Genomic DNA, 20,979 nt, shown 5'->3' with positions numbered 1-20,979 from the left:
TTATTACAAGGTGCTCTCATTATTTAAAGCAACCCCCAATAATGGACTATAGAAAAGTCTCCCTCCAATAAAATTCTCTCTTGACACATCAGAAGCAAAAAATAATAGCTCTTTGTAAATTATTATAATTCATTTGGTTCCATACATGAGAACCAGTTTTGCAAATTGTGGAACATATAAGAAAACAACTGGGAGAATAATAGGAAATTCATTACAACTCCATGTATAGGGGAATATCTACATGCTCAGGAAGAGGAGGTGAATGTCACTTCTGGAACTCTGCACTAATACTCTTCATGTCCCACTTGCTCCTCCAGAAGGAGATAAAGAGCATTGGACACTGGACAAACAATATAAATGGCATGCCCCTGGTAGGCAAGCAAGGTACCACTTTTATAAAATATACATATATAATATAACATATTATATTATATATAAATATATAATATATATAATATAATATAATATAATAACATATATATGTGTATATATATGTGTGTATATACATACACACATATATATACACATATGTATATGTGTATATATATGTGTGTATATACATACACACATATATATACACATATGTATATGTGTATATATACATATATATATATATATATACACATATACATATATATATAGTTTGGAGCCGAAGGTGACTTTTCTCTCAAACTCAAGAGAATATATTTCAAAACTCAAAAGGAGGAATCATTGATTCATTCAACAAATATGAACCTAATAACTAAGATTTTCTGTGTGCTTATTATGTTGTGGGTGTTAAGCCTCTTCCACATTATCCTTTCAAGGGAATCCCTAAATTTAAGCTAAGAGCACAGAAGGCAGAGCCAGACCGTTGGATTCTAGTCCAATGTTCGCCATTCACTAGCACTCGCCTTGGGCAAGTAAATAAACTTGAATGTGCCTCAGGTGCTTCAGCTATGAAAAGGAATCAATGACAAATTCTACTTGATAGCTAGGTTAAGTATATTAAATGGGAATAATTCTTGGAAGGCTTATATTGCTTACCTTCTCTCCTATAGAACCCTTTGAGGAGAGAGAGATGTTTATATTTTTACAATCTTAAGGATTCCTAGCATCATGATGTTCTCAGTAAAGTTTTCAAGAAAGATTTATTGGGTCGTGCAGAACTGGTGAACACCTGGATTTTAAATAGGGAGCTTGATCAATTACAGGCTCCTAGGATCCACCCAGACATACTAAATGTCTGGGGCTGTTCTCGAGACTACATCTTCAACAAACATTTCAGCTCTCTGATGTGCACCAAAGGCAGAGATATACTGATATAGCCATCTGAGGCTTGCTCTCTTATTCTATAAAATGTGGATGATTATAATAGTATCTATTTGTATAGTTGTAAGAAATAAATGGAATATAGCACATATAAAATGCCAGCACATTAGACACTTCTAATAGAAGGTAGTGTTTTGTTCATTTGGCTGAAATATTTTCAAGAGTATCAAGAGATGCTATAAAATGTACTGTAAACTCACTTCACCTTGCATTTTATGTCTTATTTCTTTTGCTCCCTTTCTTCTCCCACCTGTACATCTCACCACACCATTTCTCTTCCTCACTTCCTATTGTATGGAGCCCATTTGAAGTTTCAAGAAGGATGAATAACTATTTAAATAACAACTCTTTTCAACAAATACATTGCCAAAAAACAAAAACAAAAACAACCCGTGTGTGTGTGTGTGTGTGTGTGTGTGTGTGCGCGCGCGCGCGCGCACGTGCGTGCTGTGTATTGCAATCAGGTAAATTTTACTGTTTATTTATTTAAAGTTTGACTTGAATTTTCTGTAATTACCCTCAGCTACCTACCTATAGAATCTACTCCTACTTTCACCCAACCTCTCATATATGCTCAGATGGAAACAGTGTAAGTAACAATCTCACGGGCGCAGCTACGGAAGGTGACCCAGATTACACAACGCTGGGCATTAATGCCAAGTCGTCTTGTTCAGTGGCAGCTGCTCTATGCTTTGCCTTATTGCTATTCAGATTCAACAGACACAAATCACACAGCCCTTTTGACAAGCACACACTCTGCCTGTCTTCATTTGAAATGTATTCAATAGCTACTGTCCTCCATAAACACACAGCTGAGGCCATTCAGTCTCCTTTGATTTGCCATACTGTGATACATCTGACAAGATTACCCCAGAAACATTACTTCTGTTTTTTTGGGGGGAATGTCTGTGGAATATAATATCTTCATTTATAGAACAGAAGCACACACAATAGAAAGGAAGCCCATTTCTCTCTGGCAAGAGATGCTTTGAACCATTATCCTTTGGGAAAAATTGAGATGATCCCCTTGATTAGGAGAGCAAATGTGTCAATACAAAGTTCTTTGAAAGTGAACATAAATACAGAGTATCGGGAATGAACTGCAATATAGCTTATGATGAACTTCGTTTTAAAGTATATCAATCATAAAGTGCCAAATCTATTTTGTAAAAAGTCTAACCGTAACAAAATATCTTCTTTGCTGTGTAGCCATTTCAGCCCCCTGCTTGCCACCACTCAAAGGGTTAACTCAAAGGGTTAAAAAAGAACATTTTCTGTATCTAGTTATTAGAAATCATAGAATCGGAATATTACTCACACTGATGGGTGCCAATGACTCGTTTAACACAGGACACCTGCTTACGTCAAATTCTTTGTGCTTCTTTTTTAAGTGTTGTATTCTGTAGAACATGCAACATTAACAACTATTTGCTAGAGATATTTAAGAGTCAGGAAAAGTGCCAAAAGTTTGATAAATGGAAAAGTCTTACTTTTTATGTAGGTGAGCAGTGAGAAACTGAGGTAGAAGATGAGCAGGTAGTTAATTTTCTTAAGTGCCATGGTCTTATTCAGAGGGCATGCTCTGATGTGTTGCTGGTGATCTGTCCGAGTCCGCTGGTGACCCCTGTTTGACTCAGAAAGGAGCGGGGGCCCCAGAGTCTCCTGATGCCATCCCTGCCTCTGCCTCTCTTACAGCTACTTCCCGGGAAACACAGGGACTTCAATTCAAAAAGCTGTTGTGCTTCTAAGCATCTTACACTGGAGGATGGGGTGAGATTTCAAACCTGGTGCAGAGTTTTTTCATGCTGGACTGGATTCATCTACCCCGTCTTTTCTCATGGTTTTCTTCCATTGTTTTTGTTTTGGAAGATTGCTTTAGACCATTCTAGAGTATAGTTTGATAGATATTCAGATGATAGATGACACATGTAAAAATTATTTTTCTTCTCATTTTCTTTCTTTTTAAATAATGATATCATACTGTGTATATCATCACGTGGCTTGCTTTTCTCACTCAGCAATATGTCTCAGATGTTTTGACACATTATAAAATCTATTTAGTTCACACTTTTTAATGCCACGTGGCATTCCATACTATGGATGTACCAAACCATAGTTGTTTTTGTTTTTTTCTTAACATATATGCTACCACAGCTTATTTATCCTTTTACGGGCATCAGTGATGTCTCCAATTTTCTTCATACAAATAATAGTTCAATAAGAATCATTTTACACACTTACTTGTACAAATGCAGAAGAGTTTAAAAAAAGGAATTTCTCTAGAGTAAATGCCAAAAAAGTAGAAATTGGTGGTTTTACATTATGTTCATTTTTTAGTTTAGCAGATACTTCACAAAATTTCAACCCTTCTCAGCTGTGTGTGCAGGAAGCTATTTCTCCATACTTTCCTCAACATTTGGTAATAGCAAAGGGCAAAAGATATGTCTACATTTCAATGGAAAGGGGAGCACATACATAGACAAGATCGGCCATTTGTTAATCATTTTTGAAGCTGGCTATTGGGTACGTAGAGGTTCATCACACTATTTATTCTGTTTTGTACAGATTTTTAGAATTAATAGTAAAAATTGGCATTTTTAATTTGCATATTTTTCATATTAGAAAGATTGAGCATCTTTTTGACATTTGTATTTTCAGTGACTTGCAACTCATGTTGTTCACTTTCCTATTAGTTTTGTTTTTCATTTTATTGATAGAGTTGTAGCATTTCTTTATAAATGTTGGATCTTGATTCTTAGTCAGCAGTAAGGATGGAAAATACTTGCTCCCAATAGGTTCATTGTCTTTTAAATTTTTTATAGGTTTTCTTCATAAAGTTTTAACTTTTTATTTAAAAATGTAGTGTCTTATACACATTTACTTATTTTATGACTGTGCTTTTTATCTTATTGAAGAAAGCTTTTCTGCTGAAGACTTACTAACATAGGATCTGGTGTTTTATTCCAAGTTATCTCAATATTTAAAGTAAGTTTATTAAAAAAAATTTTAAGCTTTGTAACTTTAATCCATATGGGGCATATTTTTATGAATTGTGTAACTTGTGGGTCTAAATTTATTTCCAAATGGATAGCCAGTGGTCAAAAACAATTCCCTGCGGATTTCAAATCTGAAATCCTGTATAAAATTCCCAGCTATATATGAATCTATTTTGGTTCAGTAATTTTTTTTGTATATTTCTTTGCAAGTGAATGTAGTTGAAGTTTAAGTTGGGTATCTGGTATGGTAAGCCTAATTGAATCTTCCCTTTTCAACTTTTGCCTTCTGTTACACAGTTTCTCTTCCAGATTAACTTTATAAACAATTTGTCAATCTCCACTGAATAACTCCTATTTGGATTTTAATGAGGATTGCATTCATTATATAACTTAATTTGGGGATAACGTATTTACAATGTTGAATCTTCCCATACCTGAATAATCACACAATATGTAATACATATTGAGTCACTATTCTAGGTCAGACCCTTTCTAAGGCCTTTGTATGCACTCTCTCATTTAATCTCCACCATAACACTATGAGGTAGGTTCTGATTTTTTCTAGTATGCAGATGATAAAAACACAAACACTCAGTAATTTGTCTCAGATGTCAGAGCCTGATGAAGGGTGTCCATTTGCAAGGGAAGAGAATAAAATAAGAAAGGGAGGAAACCAACAGCCACACTCTAGAGGACACCAATACTCCAGTACTTAATGATAAGAGGATAATAAGTCAGAGGTTGAAGAGGAAGAATGAGAAGAATGTGTTATAAGGGCAACAAAGAGAGGACAGTGGCGGGGGGGGGGGGCGGGGGGGGCGCCTTGGTGGTTCAGTTAAGTGTCCAACCAACTCTTTGGCTTGGGTCTTGATCTCACAGTTAGTGAGTTTGAGCCCCTCATCAGGCTCTGTGCTGACAGCTCAGAGCCTGGAGCCTTCTTTGGATTCTGTCTCTCTCTCTCTCTCTCTCTCTCTCTCTCTCTCTCTCTCTGCCCCCTGCACCCCGCTCACACTCTCTATCTCTCAAAAATAAGTAAACTAAAAAAAAAAAATTTTTTTTTAAAAAAGAGAGGACAGAGGATCAGGAAGGAGAGTCATAGACAATGAAAATGCTGCTGGAAAGTTGTTTGATAAGTGTCAAAAATTGTCAGTTGGATTTGGCAGTAAGATTTGTGAGAAGACTGTCAATGAAGCATTGGAACAGAATTCAAATTTCAGGGGCACCTGGGTGGCTCAGTCAATTAAGCATGTGACACTTGACTCAGCTCCAGTCATGATCTCATGGTTTGTGAGTTCGGGCCCCACATTGGGCTCTGTGCTGACAGCATGGAACCTGCTTGGGATTCTCTGTCTCCCTTTCTCTCTGCCCCTCCCCCATTTGCGCATGCTCTCTCTCTCTCTCTCTCAAAATAAAGAGATAAAAAATAAAAAGCTTAAAAAATGGATTCAAATTTCAGTTATTTTTATGAATGCTTTGAAGGTTAGAAAATAGACACAGTGAATGCAAACTACACTTTCCAAAAAACTTAGTTGTGAGGAAAACATAGGGTGGGAGAGGCAAAGTTAAAAACAGATGCACGTATGGCAAAAGTTTTTTTCTTTTTAATACTGAAATGCATGAGAAATATGGGAAGAAGCAGTGAAGTTAAAGATATGGAAAAGATGAGGGATACTTAATGGAGCAAGCTTCCTGAGGAGGTGGGGAAAAGAGATTTCAAATGAGAGTAGCAAGCCTCAAACAGAAGAAAATATGACATTAAGTACTTAAGGAGAAAGAATTGAAGACTCCCTGAAAATAGAAAGGCAGTAAGTCATCTACCAGGTATAATAACAGGGAAGCAAGGGAAGGGTGTCACTGAATTGCAGTCTCATTCATTGGTAATGCTGCTAATAAATGCACGGGCATGATCTTCCCAGCAGAAAAAGGAGTGCCAGTGGAGAAGCATCGCTGGCCAACCATGGGATTACCCTAGGGATAGGAGTTTTCAGAGTGGAAGGGTAAGTGAGGGAGGGACTCACAAGTGGTTGTGAGAGACAATGGGTACCGAACTGTGTAATGAGGAAAGTGATTAACAGACAGGAAGGAAATAAGGTCCCCTTGGACTGGTGGTGTTGATATGATAGAGGAACAGATGATACGGAACTTGAGGTTGAATTTAGGCAACGGGACATTGATGTCTGTAACTATAAAACAGAATGCTGATCAGACTTGATCTAGGTTATATTGGAAACAATTGGTAGAAATTATAAGAAAATAGATTTGGGGTTAGCCTAAGAAAACTGTAAAACAATCAGCTGTTTAGTAAAGTTCACCTTGACATGCAGGTATTCAAGCAGCTTATGACCAACTGGGAGGGGAACCAAGTACAGCTTTCTCCACAAAGACTTCCGACATGCCTCCCAAATCTTTTTAATTCTATTTCTGTGACCTGTGAGGAAGTAGAATAGAGAGAGTGAGAAAAGTAGTTTTCTCTTGCTTACAGAAAATAAAAAATTATATATTAAAAATTTCCTCAGGGCGCCTGGGTTGCTCAGTCGGTTACACGTCTGACTCTTAATTTTGGCTCAAGTTATGATCTCATGGTTCATGAGTTCCAGCCCTGCATCAGGCTCTGTGCTGACAGTGCAGAGCCTGCTTAGGATTCTCTCTCCTCCTCTCCCTCTGCTCCTCCCCCACTTAAAATAAATAAACATTAAAAAAAAATTCCTCAAAAGCATTACAATCTCTTTCTAGTTAGCTTTACACTACCGGAGCACTTTTGTTTCTAGATTTCATTTGTATATCCTTAACAAAATACAACAATTCTTAAATTTTGGAATCAATGGACATTTCCTGGTACATATATTTCTGCTATGTATGAATTCCCTTTTCCTGGATCTGATAAGATCTTGTCATTTGAAAATAACGTTGAATATAGGTCTCAACTAACATAAATATTTTTAAATGGCCAATATTTCTTCCAGATGGTTGATAAATATGCCAAATGGCCTAGGACAATTTTAGATGTAATATCTAATTCTATAAATAATTTTAATGTCATAAATTGTAAAAAGATAAATAGAGTTTGATGATTATCTTAACACTGGGTTTTGATAAAATACCGACAGGAGATTTTTGTACTCACTTCATTTTAACCCTATTGTTATTATTCTATTTTGGATTCCTACGATCTAATATTTTCATTTTGCATTCTTTTTGTTTGTGCAAATGATCTGTTATATTTGGGTTGATGAAGATTTCAGTAATATTCTTCCCAAAAAATCAATTATTTTCGTAAGTGAAGGTTATTGGTAAACATCATCCAAAAATAAATTTCAATCAAGAGTTTAAAATCTGTTTATTCAAAGAGCTGGAGCTACGTTTTAATCCAGAGAAATCTTTTAACCTTGACTCTTCCATTCATTTTATTTTCTGATTACATACTACCAATGTTTATAATGTCATTTTCCAATAGTGTTGACTTAGTTAAAGACTGTTCCATTTGTTTTTAAACTTTGTTTCAGATTTGGAAAAGTTGTAGACTATAAAAACAAAAAAGAAAGCTAGATTTCATGAACAGATTTTAGTTGCCGGTTCATTTTCTTCTTCAACTAAATAAAATAAGCATTAATTTAATATAGGCATTATCTATAGTCCATATAAGTAGATATCTGTTTCCTTACAAGTATAAGAGAAATAATATAAAGGGAAACGAGACACTCTATTATAAATACTGAACCAGGAGTACCTAGTACAAATGCTAGGGCTTTCTCTCTTACACCATCATAACCCCACAGGGAGTCAAGGGCCCCACCCTCTGTTTGGGGAAACCTTCCAAGCAACCTGGTCTTTTAACACCAAGGATTTGAGGATACCTGGGGCAATTAGGACAAGTGTAGACAAGGCCTGCATCAGGGCCTGTGATCCACAGTCCCTAAGCAATTGTAAGAGAAAGGTCTTCTATAATAACCAGGAAAAACAGCTGGCCACTTCTTTCACACAAATGATGATATATGTTCAGAAAAATGGAGAAGGATGGTTTCAGGCATTGGTTCAACATCCCAGATCTCTCTGGTGCTTAGCCATAGTCTTCCCAAGCCAACTCATCTATTTCTAATCTACCCCCACCTCTCCCACCCTCAACCAGGTCCAACTGGTCAACTTACTCTTTTGTCTCCTGTCACTGACTTCTCCAGAGTCAAGCTCTATTACCCTCTCTCTATTACTCCAGATCAGTTGACCCTCATCTAATAATCCCCTAAGGTGGATGCTGAGTCCCATATTTTACAAAGCCAAACATACTACAAATACAAAAATATATATATTGATCAAGGAAAGGAACAAAAAGCACAAAGAACAAAATTATAAATGAAAAGAGAGATTTAATGATTAAAAGAGAGGAAAGGTGTTAAATTGTAAGAGATTGCTTTTTTATAATTCTATGTCAATAAATATGGAAATCTAGATTCAGTGCATAATTTTGTAGAAAGATACATATTACCAAGTCTGAACCCAACACAACAAACACAACAAAATAACTGAACAAAATACTGAACACAACAAAACAATGCTTTTAGTGTGTGACTTAGGAAGCAAGGGACAATTAAGGAAAATACCACTTTATATATTGTCCCATCCTTTTCTGTCTCTCATGTACCCCTTTCCTCACTTCTGCTCTGGGATTAAACCTGCAATAAAACATTGGCACTTAAGCCTTGCGTCATTGTAGGAAATCCAAGCAAAGACACACAAACACATAACATGTTCAAAAGACACTGTTTTAAAATGTAAGTTTTATTATTATTCAGGTATGACGAGGCCAAAAGATTAGTAGATAATTGCCCCTGAAAAGATAGTTTGTTATTCACAGTGCCCAAGAGGAAGGGAATACCAGGCTATGCAGAGACACATGGGGAAACACCATGGTCAGTCAAGAGGCAGAAGGAGAGGGAGGAAAATGTGGGCAAAAGCCTTTATTGTGATTTCTGCAGGAAGGAATAGGTGAGAAGAGTGTTAATGTGAATAATTTTTGCAGGCTCTAGGCTTTAGAGGCTGTCTCTAGTCTGATACCTAGCCCAGGTTGTCTGATACCTGATACCTGATTTGGGCAAAAGAATAGTGGTCTGGAGTATGAGTCTGATAAAGGAAGTGGTGGGGGTGTGTGCTCTGAATTAATTAGTTCACATGGGAGAGGCACGCTTGCAGGGGAGTCTCATGTCTCTAGGAATTGGATAGTCCTGGGAAGGATAGTCTCTCAGTCTCTCCAAGGTCAGAAAAAGGTCCCAGACGTCAAAGCATTGGATATACAGAAAATAAAAAGGTGTGATTAATTGAGGCACTCAGTAACATCCAAAATACTGGACAAAGTTGAAATTTCAAAATGTCATGTAGAATGTTTATAAAGAATATATTTCCTGTAGAATATATAACCATAATTTAAATAATAGTTATAGTTGATAGGTGATAGATAGATAGATAGATAGATAGAAGATAGCAATTCAGCTTCTATGCTTTAAAAAGACCATTATGAACTTTTATGAACTTCAAGAATGCACTGCATCAATACACTAGTTATCACAATCACACGTTAAATATGGAAGACAAATGGTTCATGCAATAGTTTGGGAAGAGTAAATGCCTTTAGTTCATCCTAGTTACAATCTCGTTTTTAGTTCATGATGAAGTCCTTGTTTGCACTGACATTAATCTGGACTTGATTTATACAAAACAGTCTCCTTATTACTAACCTGATCCTTTTCACTAATCCAACAGATTTGCTTTAAAAAAAATTGAACATTGACTACCTGGCTCAAAATTACTGCTCTCATAGAAGTAGGAAAAAATAATAAAAATAAATAAATACATGATAAATATATTTCAGGTGGTAAGCCCTACTAGAAAAAAATTAACTGGGATATGAGGAACAGCATGTGCTAGGGAGGTAAAGGATTACTATTTTGTGGAAAGTGGTCAAAGAAAACCTGCTGGTAGGTGGGATGAGCAGAAACCTGAGGAAATAGAGGAATAAGCCATGTGGCTTGCTTTGGGAAGTAATCCTATCCCTAACCCTAATGCTTTAGGAGGAAAATTCCAGGTAGGGATATCAACAAGGGCATCTGAGTTGAGAGCATGTTTGATGGGTTTGAGGAACAGCAAGGAGGTCACTTGGTTCCTGAATGAGCAAGGAGAATGGTTGAAGATGTCGGAAAGGGAAGAAGAAACTGGTTCCTGGAAGACGTTTAAGCCATGGTAAATGTTTGGCTTTGACTCTGAGTGAAATGTCGAGTTGTTTCAGGGTTTTGAACAAAACAGTAGTAACAGGATCAGACATTTAATTTAAAAGATTACTCTGGCAGCCATGTGGGTAACAGGCGATAGGGCAGGATGGACGCTGGGAGACCAGTTAGTGAGTTATTGAATAACCCAGGCAAGAACTGGTGGTGGTGACCAAGGTGGTGACCAAGGTGATAAAGGTGGTGGCGAAAACTGGTCAGATTCTGAATATACTTTGAAGGCAATGCCAATATGATTTTTTTGATGAATAGAATGTGGTGTAAAAGAAAGAATGAATAAACATAACTCAAAGATGTTTGGCTTGTGTAACTTAAAGATAAAGTTATCTTCTTTTTTTTTTTTGAGGTGGAGGAGGATATAAAAAATGAGAATTTGATGAGGTGGAAGAAGCAAGGATACAGACTTAGGCATGTTAATTTTTGAGAAGTCTGTTAGACATACAAATAGGTATGTCAAATGTATGCTTACATAGGTAAGTCTGGAGCCCATGAGAGAAATCTGCATAATGATGGCTCTGACGCTAGTTGGAGAGATGATGACACTTAGGGAGTAAAGAGTAAACTACAAGAAAAGTGACTAGGACTAACCCATCAGGTTCACCTATATTGGTGGATCTGGAAGAAGAAGATCAAAAAGAACCAGCCAGTGGGTAGAAGAAGAATCCAGAGAAGATGGTTTCTAAGAAGGCCAATAAACTATTTTGCCAAAAACAGAGTGATTAATTGGGTAATCTACTACTGATAAGTGAAATAAAAGGACAACTGAAAGCTGTTAGTTTAGTGACATGCAAGTCATCGACAACTTTAACATGAGAAATTGCAGTGCATTCAAGAGAAAATGCAAGGAGAGAAAATGCAAATAGTTTTGTTGGGAGGAGAACAAAAAATTGATGTATAGCTGTGGTGTAAGAGATAGATGCATCCATATACACTCATACAATACACACATATTACTGAGTATATATGAACACTAAGGGAATGATCCCGCAGACTGTGAAATTGCTGACATCTTCCCACTCTCCTTCTACTACCCAGAACAACTGAAGAAAAGGAGATTTTTCATGATCTGTATTTTTAGGGCTTAGTCCAAACCTGTGCTAGATACTCATGCAGTATTAGACTGAATCACCCAGTAAACCTGCTTTATCAACTCCATTCCAATCTTTCAGATGTGGGTGTGGCTTTGTTTTGAAAGGGAAAGTATGCATTAAGTACAGGCCTCTCCATTTTCTTTGTACACTTGGGAGGTTCTGCCCTGTGTATAGAATCCTTCCTGGCTTTTTAATTCTTTTAAGCACAAATGGTTTAATAGTTAATATTCTACGCTAATATGCTTGGAGGTCTCTGGACAGAAAGGTTTATTGAAACCAAATACCATTACAGGGACAGCATTAAGCTCTTTGCCACATGCTCATAGCGCTTTTGATGTTTGCCATATTTTGGCTTTTCTATAAAATTGTTATTTTAATATTCAGTATTTCAAACAATAACATATAATACTAAACAAAATAGAAATGAAAATGAGATTGTCTTTATACATTGACAGTAACTGAATTAAAGGAATGTTGATTTTAGGCAGTTAATGATGACAATTTATCAAATACTTATTAAGTTCGTGCTTACTATATGGCAGATTTTGTGCTACCTGAAAGATTCAAAGATTAATTTTAAAAATAGCCTCTGCCTTTGTTTAGTGAGAAAGATGAGTAAACAAAAGCATTTAATACAATAACTTTAATTTATTGGTTACTTCATAAGTTCCAGTGACTATTGTAAATGTGTTCAAGAATTTATTTAATCTTTACAATAACCTTAAAGTACAGGTGCAACTGGTACTTTTATTTAATCAAGGATAAAAATGAAACACTGAGAGTTTAGGGACACCTGGGTGGCCCAGTCAGTTGAGCCACCAACTTTTGATTTTGGCTCATGTCACCATCTCACCTTTGAGAGATCTCACTGTTGAGAGATTGAGCGCCTAGTCAGCTTCACACTGGGTGTGGAGCCTGCTTAAGGTTCTCTCTCTCCCTCTTCCTCTGCCCCTCCCCCACTCGTGTGTGTGTGTGTGTGTGTGTGTGTGTGTGTGTCCGTGTGCGCGCATGCACTCTCTCAAAAAAATAAAATAAAACATAGTTTAAATAACTTGCACAAGTCCACACAACTCACAAGGGGTGGAGCTCTTACTCCCATTAAAGAGGCAGGTATAGCCTTGTGGCCCATGCTGCCTCCAGTATAATGTGTTACATATCAAATAAAAGAGGTACAGAAGAACACAGTAGGTATAGAGAAAATGCCCCTAACCTCGCTTGGGAAAGGGCCCCTAAGATAAATCTTAAAGTATGAACCACAATTACTGATCTGAATAAGGAAGTGGGAGAGAGGTGGGGATGTCCTAGATCAAGAAAATATCATAACGCGAGATGTAGTGTTCTAATGAGTGTAGCGATCTACAGTTAACCTTATCGTAGAATGAAAGTGGGAGGATGAGAGGGAACAAAGCTGAGCTGGAATATAGTAGTCAAGTCTCAAAAAGCTAAGTTAATCAGGTTGGACACCACGACATGGAGCAGCTGTCTCCAACTGGCTGTTCTGTATTAGGTTTTCTGGGGTAGGGCCAGGAATCTGCATTTTCAATGCTTCCTAATAGATTCTGATGCAACCCATTTACTTCAGGGAGTCTCAAGGTCTAAGAATTTTTCAAGCAGGGAGCCAAATATTGTATATAAATTGGTCACTGCTTAGGAGGAGGATAGCTTTGCAAGGGGACAACTGAAGGCAGAAAGCCAAGGTACGAGGCCAGCACATTTTTTTCTGTCTGAGATACCAGGGTCTGAACTGGGGTACTAGGCACTCTCAAAGAGGAAAAGTCAATTCAAGAAATACTGGCAGGACTTAGTTATTGATGGAGAGTGAAGAGTATGGGAGAAGGAGGCACCAAGGATGATGCCCAGGCTTCCGGCCTTGCAAACTGGGGTATTTAATGAAGACAGTAAAGCCAAAGAAATATGGAATTATTTTGAGTCTCAATGCTAGGCAATGTGGAAATGTGAAATAATCTAAAAATACAAATTGATTGTCATATACGTAAAAATATTTTGCTACAGAAAGCATAGGCACATGCACATCTATAGGGAGGGAATGGATTGGATACAAATAAAATACAAAGCAGAGCATATGTTCCCACAGACTTATGTGGTGGATTGCATGGTGCAACCGCAGTGCTAAATAAAAAAATCATGCCCAGAGTCAGGCGGTTTCAAGTTGGTCCATTTAGAACAGAAGTACAGCCAGCGGTCAAGCTCTAAGGCACTGGTCTAGATAATGGTGGAGAGAATATAGACATGATGTACTTAGGGTATTCAGGACTCCAGGCCCATGGGCTGTATTCATAACAGAGACTCAGGCCCGGAGGGAGAAAGATAAACAGATCAGCAAGCTCAGGCAGAAATTCAAATGTGCTGAAAAAAGTATGATGTGAATTAAAGTGCAAGAACAGTTTCGTAATCATGTGAGAGAATGTTCCAAGGACAAACCAGACTAATTCCAGTTCTAATGCTAATTCCAGCGTCTAATGCTTTGACAAAAATGTCAGCAGCTCTATAAGGCTCGGTCTACAGTCTGAAGTGCCCCTGTGACTATAGCTGAGCAAACTGGAATAAAGCAATTAATGGACAGGTACGAGAGTCTTTGTTTCTCCAAAACAGGCATATGTGACAGTAACTGAAATACATTCAATTTATGGGCTTTTTCTTACAGTTACTAATGCTCGTTTCTGACCAGGATGTGAACCATTGAAAGGTATGGACTCCTTAAATATTTTCCTTGGCTAGATTCATATCTAAGAAAGAGTTCTTAGATTATGAGTAACAGATTACCTTAAGAAACAAAGAATTTATTAGCAGAGTACTTAATGCCCCATAGGAAAGATATTTTCTGAGCCTGGGTGGCTCTTGAGTTCAAGCCCCACATTGGGCTCTGTGCTGACAGCTTGGAGCCTGGAGCCCATTTCAGATTTTGTCTCCCTCTCTCTCTGCCCCTCCCCCTACTCACATTCTGTCTCTCTCTCTCAAAAATAAATAAACATTTAAAAAAGTAAAAAGAAAAGATAAGAACTCAAGAGAACAGTTTTGAGTAGAGTAGAGCCATGGTAGTGTAGAATCGAGACAATAAAAACCACATAATTTTATCGGGGTACTGTCACTCAAATGGATGAATTTCATTTTCTAGTCTGTCAAAGTCCAGGGAGAGAGAATCAGAGTAGCATCCCTAAGGTAGGTCAGTGCACATTGATTTGCTGTGAAGTACCACCAACTACACCAAATGGAAGGGATAAGTCATCCAAAGGAATTTAGAATGTTGCTATCGAAAGAAGAGGAAGTAGGGGTGCCTGGGTGGCTCAGTTGACTTGGGCTCAGGTCATGATCTCCTGGTTAGTAGGTTCGGGCCCTGCATCTGACCCTCTGCTGCCAGTGTGGAACCGGCTTTGGATCCTCTGTCCTGCTCTCTCTCTGCACCTCCACCGCTTGCTCTCTCTCTATCTCTCTCAAAAATAAATAAACATTAAAAAAAAAAAAAAAGGAACTGGATTCAGGCAGCCAAGAGGAGCAAATGCCCATTATGAGCCTAAAGAGAAAAATTAATTAAGAATCCATGACAAGCTTGAGTATCCTTAAGAGGCTTTTAAATTTGAACAACGAAATCCCAATGAACAAATCATTGTACGTTATGACATGTAAAAAAATCCATCCACATTGAAGAAAATTCTCACTGCAAATGTATTGGGGATTTTTAAAATGTACTTATTTGTGTTACTCAGAGTTCTGCAAAAGTTTAATTGAGAGATATTTTTTAGAATTGTAGGGAGAGCACAAATATTATAAATTTGAAAAGTCACATAATAAGAAAAAGCAATTATTTGATTAATTTATCGGCTATATGAACTTACCTTTGAAAAACTCTTATCATTGTCTTTGGAAATTATTATATTTCATTTAAAGATATGTGAAGACACATTTTTAAAAACTGATTTACTGAGTTCAGGTGGCGTTCCTGGTTCTAGTTAATCTGTGTCCCTACTCAGAAATTAAAACAGATGAGGCCTTTTTGTTCTCTCTCTTCATTCAATTATCACCACTACAGAGGAGCAGAAATAGCAACAGAGCCTGGGACTCAGGTAGGAGAGATAAAACAGAAAAAAAAAATTCTGTTCGCATCATAAATCATCATGACATTATTAAGAATATGAGCAGCTCTGAGTAGCTGTCCTTAATGATTAAATATTAATTTCTAAAATCCTTATGGGCTGAAAACTTGAGCACCCTATAGTAATTTTTTTCATCTATCTTGATATGAATAATGATTGCATAGAGTTTTGTGTGCATTGCTCAGGACAAAGGGAGGCAAAGGGATACAGAGGGATTCATGTGCTGATCCTGGTCTCTGAGGACCCTGGGTTGCCATCCTGGGTGAATAATCACAAGGTGTTTGAGCCTGCAGAATCTCCAGGAAGCTTTTTACCAAACGTGTGTGTTGTGGCTTTCTTCCCTTGAATGATGCTTATATCTATAAATAAACTTATCTAGCCTCTTTGCGGAGGAGAAGAGGGGATGTATGAATTGAAAGCTGAAGAGAGTAGAAAGGAAGCTCAGAATTTGGATCAATAGCCACCTGAAGCTTTTTCATCATTAGTAGCCCTAGGACATTTGGGATGAGCTCTGAGATTTTTCTGGGCCCAAGAACTTATTACTAAAAAAACTCCCCAAATTTCAGATTTCGAAGTTTGATCTCACCAGGTTTCCCTAAAAGTGGTAGGAGAAGCCATCAGCACAAACAGCTGTTATTTCTTTAAAACCTTGATTATTTTAGCAAATGAAAGTAGAGCCTTAAAGATTCAAACCCACTAAGAAAAAATTCAAAAAAAACCCCCAAATTTTAGAGTGAATTTAATTTACCATGTGATTCTTTGCTTTGCAAAATGACAAACCCATATGGTACTTTCCTTCCAAAATGTTCTGTGTATCTTTATGTTTCTTCACTATAAAATGAATTTTGTGTGAAGTATGATAGATGTGGACATTCACATCTAATTCTTTTGTGGTAGCATTCAAAGTCATTCATCAAGTGCCAAATATATACCAGGTTTAGAGAAAATAAAAATTAATTAATCTCTTACATTAAGAGCCCGTACTAAAATTGTTGTAGGTAATCATGACTGCAATGCATTATAACCGAATGAGATAAATGTTTTAAAACATGTTCAAAGTGCTATGAAAGCATGAATGCAAAAGTGATTAATTCTGCCTGAATATTTATTTTTTTTTGTCTTTTTAAATGTTTATTTTTAAGAGAGAGAGAAAGAGAGACAAAAGATAAGCAGGGGAGGGGCAGAGAGAGAGGGAGACACAGAATCCAAAGCAGGCTCCAGGCTCTGAGCTATCAGCACAGAACCCGACGCAGGGCTCAAACTTGTGAATTGCCAGATCATAACCTGAGCCGAGTCAGATGCTTAACTGACTGAGCCATGCTGGCACCCCATGCCTAAATATTTAGAAACAACTTCATGAAAGAGATGCCATTTTATTTATTTCTTTATTTCTTTCTTTCTTTATTTATTTATTTAATTTTTGAGATGCCATTTTAAATAGTCTTTTAAAGAATAAGTAAAAATATGCCAAGTAGCAAAGTGTGATAAAGGTATTCAAAGCTCAGGAGAGAGTAGAATGTCATCACGTGTTTGTGGAATTGGCAAATAACTGGGATTGGCTCATCCAAGCAATGCTAAGAGGAAAATATTAAGATATGTCTAAAAGAAGTAGACTAACAGCAGATTTTGTGACCTGGAGTGCGGTGCCAAGGACTCTGCAGAGTCAATTCCTTATGATACTTTGAAGCACCATGAAGAAGGAAACGACTAGTATTTTAAACTGGTATGATGGATAAAGTGAGCTCATCCAGATGATAGGAGTTGTAGTCATCCAGGGCAGGAGGACGAGTACAAACCATGGTCTGTAGACCAACTCTAAAGCGCCGCCTGTTTTTATGTAACCTGCAAGCTAAGAATGGGTTTTTATATTTTTAAAGAGTTAAAAATTTTTTGAGTAGAATAATGTTTCATGATGTGTAAAATGCAGAAGTGATGTGAAATTCGAATTTCTGTGTCCGTAAATAAAGTTTTATTAGAGCTCAGCCGTGTTCATTTACATTCCGTATAGTCTACAGCTATGTTCACATTACAATGACAGAGTTGAGTATTTTGGGACTGAGATCATATGATCCACAAAGCCTAAAATATTTCTTACCTAGCCATTTACCAGAAAAGTTTGCTGACCCTTGATCTAGGATATAAACAAACTGGATGGCTAAGTCCAATATGAGTTACATTCAGAGAGATTCTACCACAATTGGTGAAATAGCAGCATCACCTAAAAATATTAATTGCTCTAAATATTAACGTAGCTCAAGTTATGGTAGCTGATAAAAATCTTGAATAGAGAAAAATATTACTACAGTAGAATATTGAGAAACTGGTAACAAGCAGATAACCTCACTCTCCTTTTTCTTTTTAATACCGCAATACCAACTGAAATGATTTTTTAGAAAAGAACATTAAAATATTGGAAAATCTCACATTGCACTGAAAACTTGAGGAGGAAGCTAGCTCTATGGGACACGTTTTGAGGAATTTCTGACAGAATGTTTTGCGAACAAGACTAAAGGAAGCCAGAGAGAGTCATCGTGCAACAGCTTTGGGAGAAAGTAATATTCACTGGCAGGAAGTAAGTAGGAGAGACCTTTAGGGGAATAACGATTAAAGTCACAAGCTTTGATGTCAGCTGCATCTTCACAATATACCTCTATCTCTGTAACTTCACTCATTAAATATAGATGTATGTATTTATATATGTATGTGTGTGTGTGTATGTGTGTGTATATATATGTGTGTGTGTATATATATATATATATATATATATATATATACACACACCAACTGTATACCAGGCTATTACATATTTTACAAGCTTAACATCCCTGAGCCTGTTTAAACCAGTACCCTATACTATAAAAATCAAATAACTACCACCACCACTCTGCAAACAGAAAAATAGATGCTTCGCTGCCACACAGTGCTTGCTTTGTGCTTAACATCTTTCTAAGCACCTTGTATAAAGTTGTCTCCTCTTATCTGCGGGAGATACGTTCTAGTGGATGCCTGAAACCACAGAGAGTACCTAACCCTATATATCCTATGTTCTTTCGTATACATACATACCCATGCTAAAGTTTAACTTATAAATTAGGCACAGGAAGAGATTAACAACCACAATAATAAGTAGAACAATTATAACACTACGCTGTAATCAAAGTTATGCATATGTGGTCTCTCTCTATCTTAAAATATCTTTCTGTATTATACTCACTGTTCTTATGATGATGCAAGATGACAAAATGCCTTCACCCTGAGATGAAATGAGGTGAATGATGTAGGCACTGTGATGCAATGTTAGGCTACTGCTGACCTTCTGATGATTCACTAGAAAGAGGATCCTCTGCTTCCAGACTGTGGTTGACCCCAGGGAAAGAGAAACCATGGATAAGGGAGGACTGCTGTACGGATTCGTTTCAGTCTTCATGACATCATTTTATGGATGAGAAGATCAAAGAACAGAGAGGTTAAACAAATTGCACAACTGTCCACAGCTTGTGACTGCAGAGCTGTGGCCAGAAATCAGTCTGTATACAGTCCTGCTCTTAACTACTTCACTGTACTATTTCTCCAAATAAAATAAAATATGTAAAGCAGCATGATGTCTATGTTTTGTCTGTTCAATAAATGGTGGCTATAACTATAGTCTCTGGAAATCATCTCAATATAGAAGTTATATATAACATATATAATATATATTATAATATATAATAACTATTACATTGCTGAATTGATATAATTTACCTCAAACAACGTTCCAAAGTAAAATCTGAAAGGGGTAATTAACACAATGTAGGTGGACAGTAAGGGAATCTGAACAGAACGTAACCATGGAGCCTTTTGGAGAATCCTGGTCTGCATATTCAAAAATGAATAAAGAGGAGAAAAGAGCCTTGTATCATCTTTGAAATTAAAGAAAACATTTACTTTATTGAATAAGAGCTAACAGATTAGAGGAATTGACTGAATAAAGGGGACAGCATAAGGAAATGCCACAGGAGAATTGAAAATACTTTTCAAAAGATTTTTCCCTCTTTAACATTATGCATCAAGATAAATTTCTAATGGAAGAGTGATTTAAGTGAAAAAGGTAAAACAATAAATAATGCATAATAGAATATACATGCAACAACATCATTTTGGAATGGGGAAAACTTTCTGTAACTAATACCAAAACAAACACTATAAAGAAACATTTTATATTTGAACCGATTGAAAAACAAATGAAAACCTGAGAAAAATAATGGTAATCTATATGGAAAAAGATAAGTCACATAGGCTGCTTTCTACCACAGGGCCTTTGCATATGCTGTTCTCTCTGCTTGTTACTGCTTCTTTATATCATCCTTTAATCCTTAGCTGAATTTTCCACCATTTATTTTAACATCAATTTCAGAAAACTTCCAATGTAAGATAATAATAATTTTATTAGTATATGAAATAGAGGCTTTTAAAGGCCCAGCCCCAGTCTTGACTCCAGTAGGCCCATATTTCTCATCTCATTGATCTCTTTTTTTCTCTTTTGGTGTTTTTCTGTACAGACACACCTTGGAGATAGTGCACGTTTAATTTCAGACCACTGCAGTAAAGCGAATATCACAATAAAGTGAGTCACAATAATTTTTCGGTATCTCAGTGTACATAAAAGTTATGTATACACAGTACTGTAGCCTATCAAGTGCACAGTAGGAACATGTCTTTAAAAAACAATGCATATACCTTCATTTTTAAAATGCTTTATTGCTAAAAAATGCTAATCATCATCTGAGCCTTCAGCAAGTCATAGCCTTTTTGCTGGTAGAGATCTTGACTCAATGCTGATGGCTGCTGACTGATCAGGGTGGTGGTTGCTGAAGGCTGGAGTGGCTCTGCCAATTTCTTAAAATTAGACGACAGTGAAGTTTGCCACATCAATTGACTCCTCTCATGAATGATTTCTCTGTAGCATGCAACGTCGGATGGCATTTTACCCACGGAAGAACTTCTTTCAAATTGGAGTCAACCTACCCAAACCCTGCTGCTGCTTTATCAACGAAGTTTGTGTGATATTTAAAATCGTTCTTGTCATTTCAACAATCTTCATAGCGTCTTCACCAGGAGGAGTTTCTATCTCAAGAAACCGCTTTCTTCACTCATCCATGGCAAGCAACTCCTCGCCTGTGAAATTGTTACCATGAGAATGCACCAATTCAGTCAC

The 20,979-nt window shown here is 36.9% G+C and overlaps 1 protein-coding gene and 1 long non-coding RNA gene across 6 annotated transcripts in view; one reads left to right on the top strand and one right to left on the bottom strand.

The window, feature by feature from the left end:
* The window catches only part of CRB1 (crumbs cell polarity complex component 1), a 208,654-nt gene extending 205,532 nt beyond the window's left edge, over positions 1–3,122 (bottom strand). For 2 of the 3 annotated variants that reach the window (XM_058700132.1, XM_058700134.1), the window contains exon 1: positions 2,802–3,122. In XM_058700132.1, the coding sequence (XP_058556115.1) occupies positions 2,802–2,871 (70 nt within the window). In that variant the 5' untranslated portion in view covers positions 2,872–3,122. The remainder of the gene's footprint in view (positions 1–2,801) is intronic. The other variant, XM_058700133.1, reaches the window with a different exon arrangement.
* Positions 296–19,371, top strand: LOC131495305 (uncharacterized). Of its 3 annotated transcripts, none has more exons than XR_009253879.1 (6): positions 296–384; positions 3,007–3,081; positions 4,227–4,296; positions 14,336–14,377; positions 18,176–18,354; positions 19,136–19,371. It is a non-coding gene; the product is annotated as an uncharacterized LOC131495305 (long non-coding RNA). The 3 variants fall into 3 exon arrangements; XR_009253878.1 differs by having other exon boundaries at positions 19,114–19,371; XR_009253880.1 differs by lacking the exons at positions 296–384; positions 3,007–3,081 and adding an exon at positions 3,653–3,834 and having other exon boundaries at positions 19,114–19,371.
* The last annotated feature ends 1,608 nt before the right edge of the window (positions 19,372–20,979 follow it).

Source organism: Neofelis nebulosa, chromosome 15 (assembly GCF_028018385.1).
Source record: "Neofelis nebulosa isolate mNeoNeb1 chromosome 15, mNeoNeb1.pri, whole genome shotgun sequence".
Taxonomy (NCBI): Eukaryota; Metazoa; Chordata; class Mammalia; order Carnivora; family Felidae; genus Neofelis; species Neofelis nebulosa.
The sequence above is the reverse complement of the archived record's forward strand: the minus strand, read 5'-3'. Positions and strand labels throughout refer to the sequence as shown.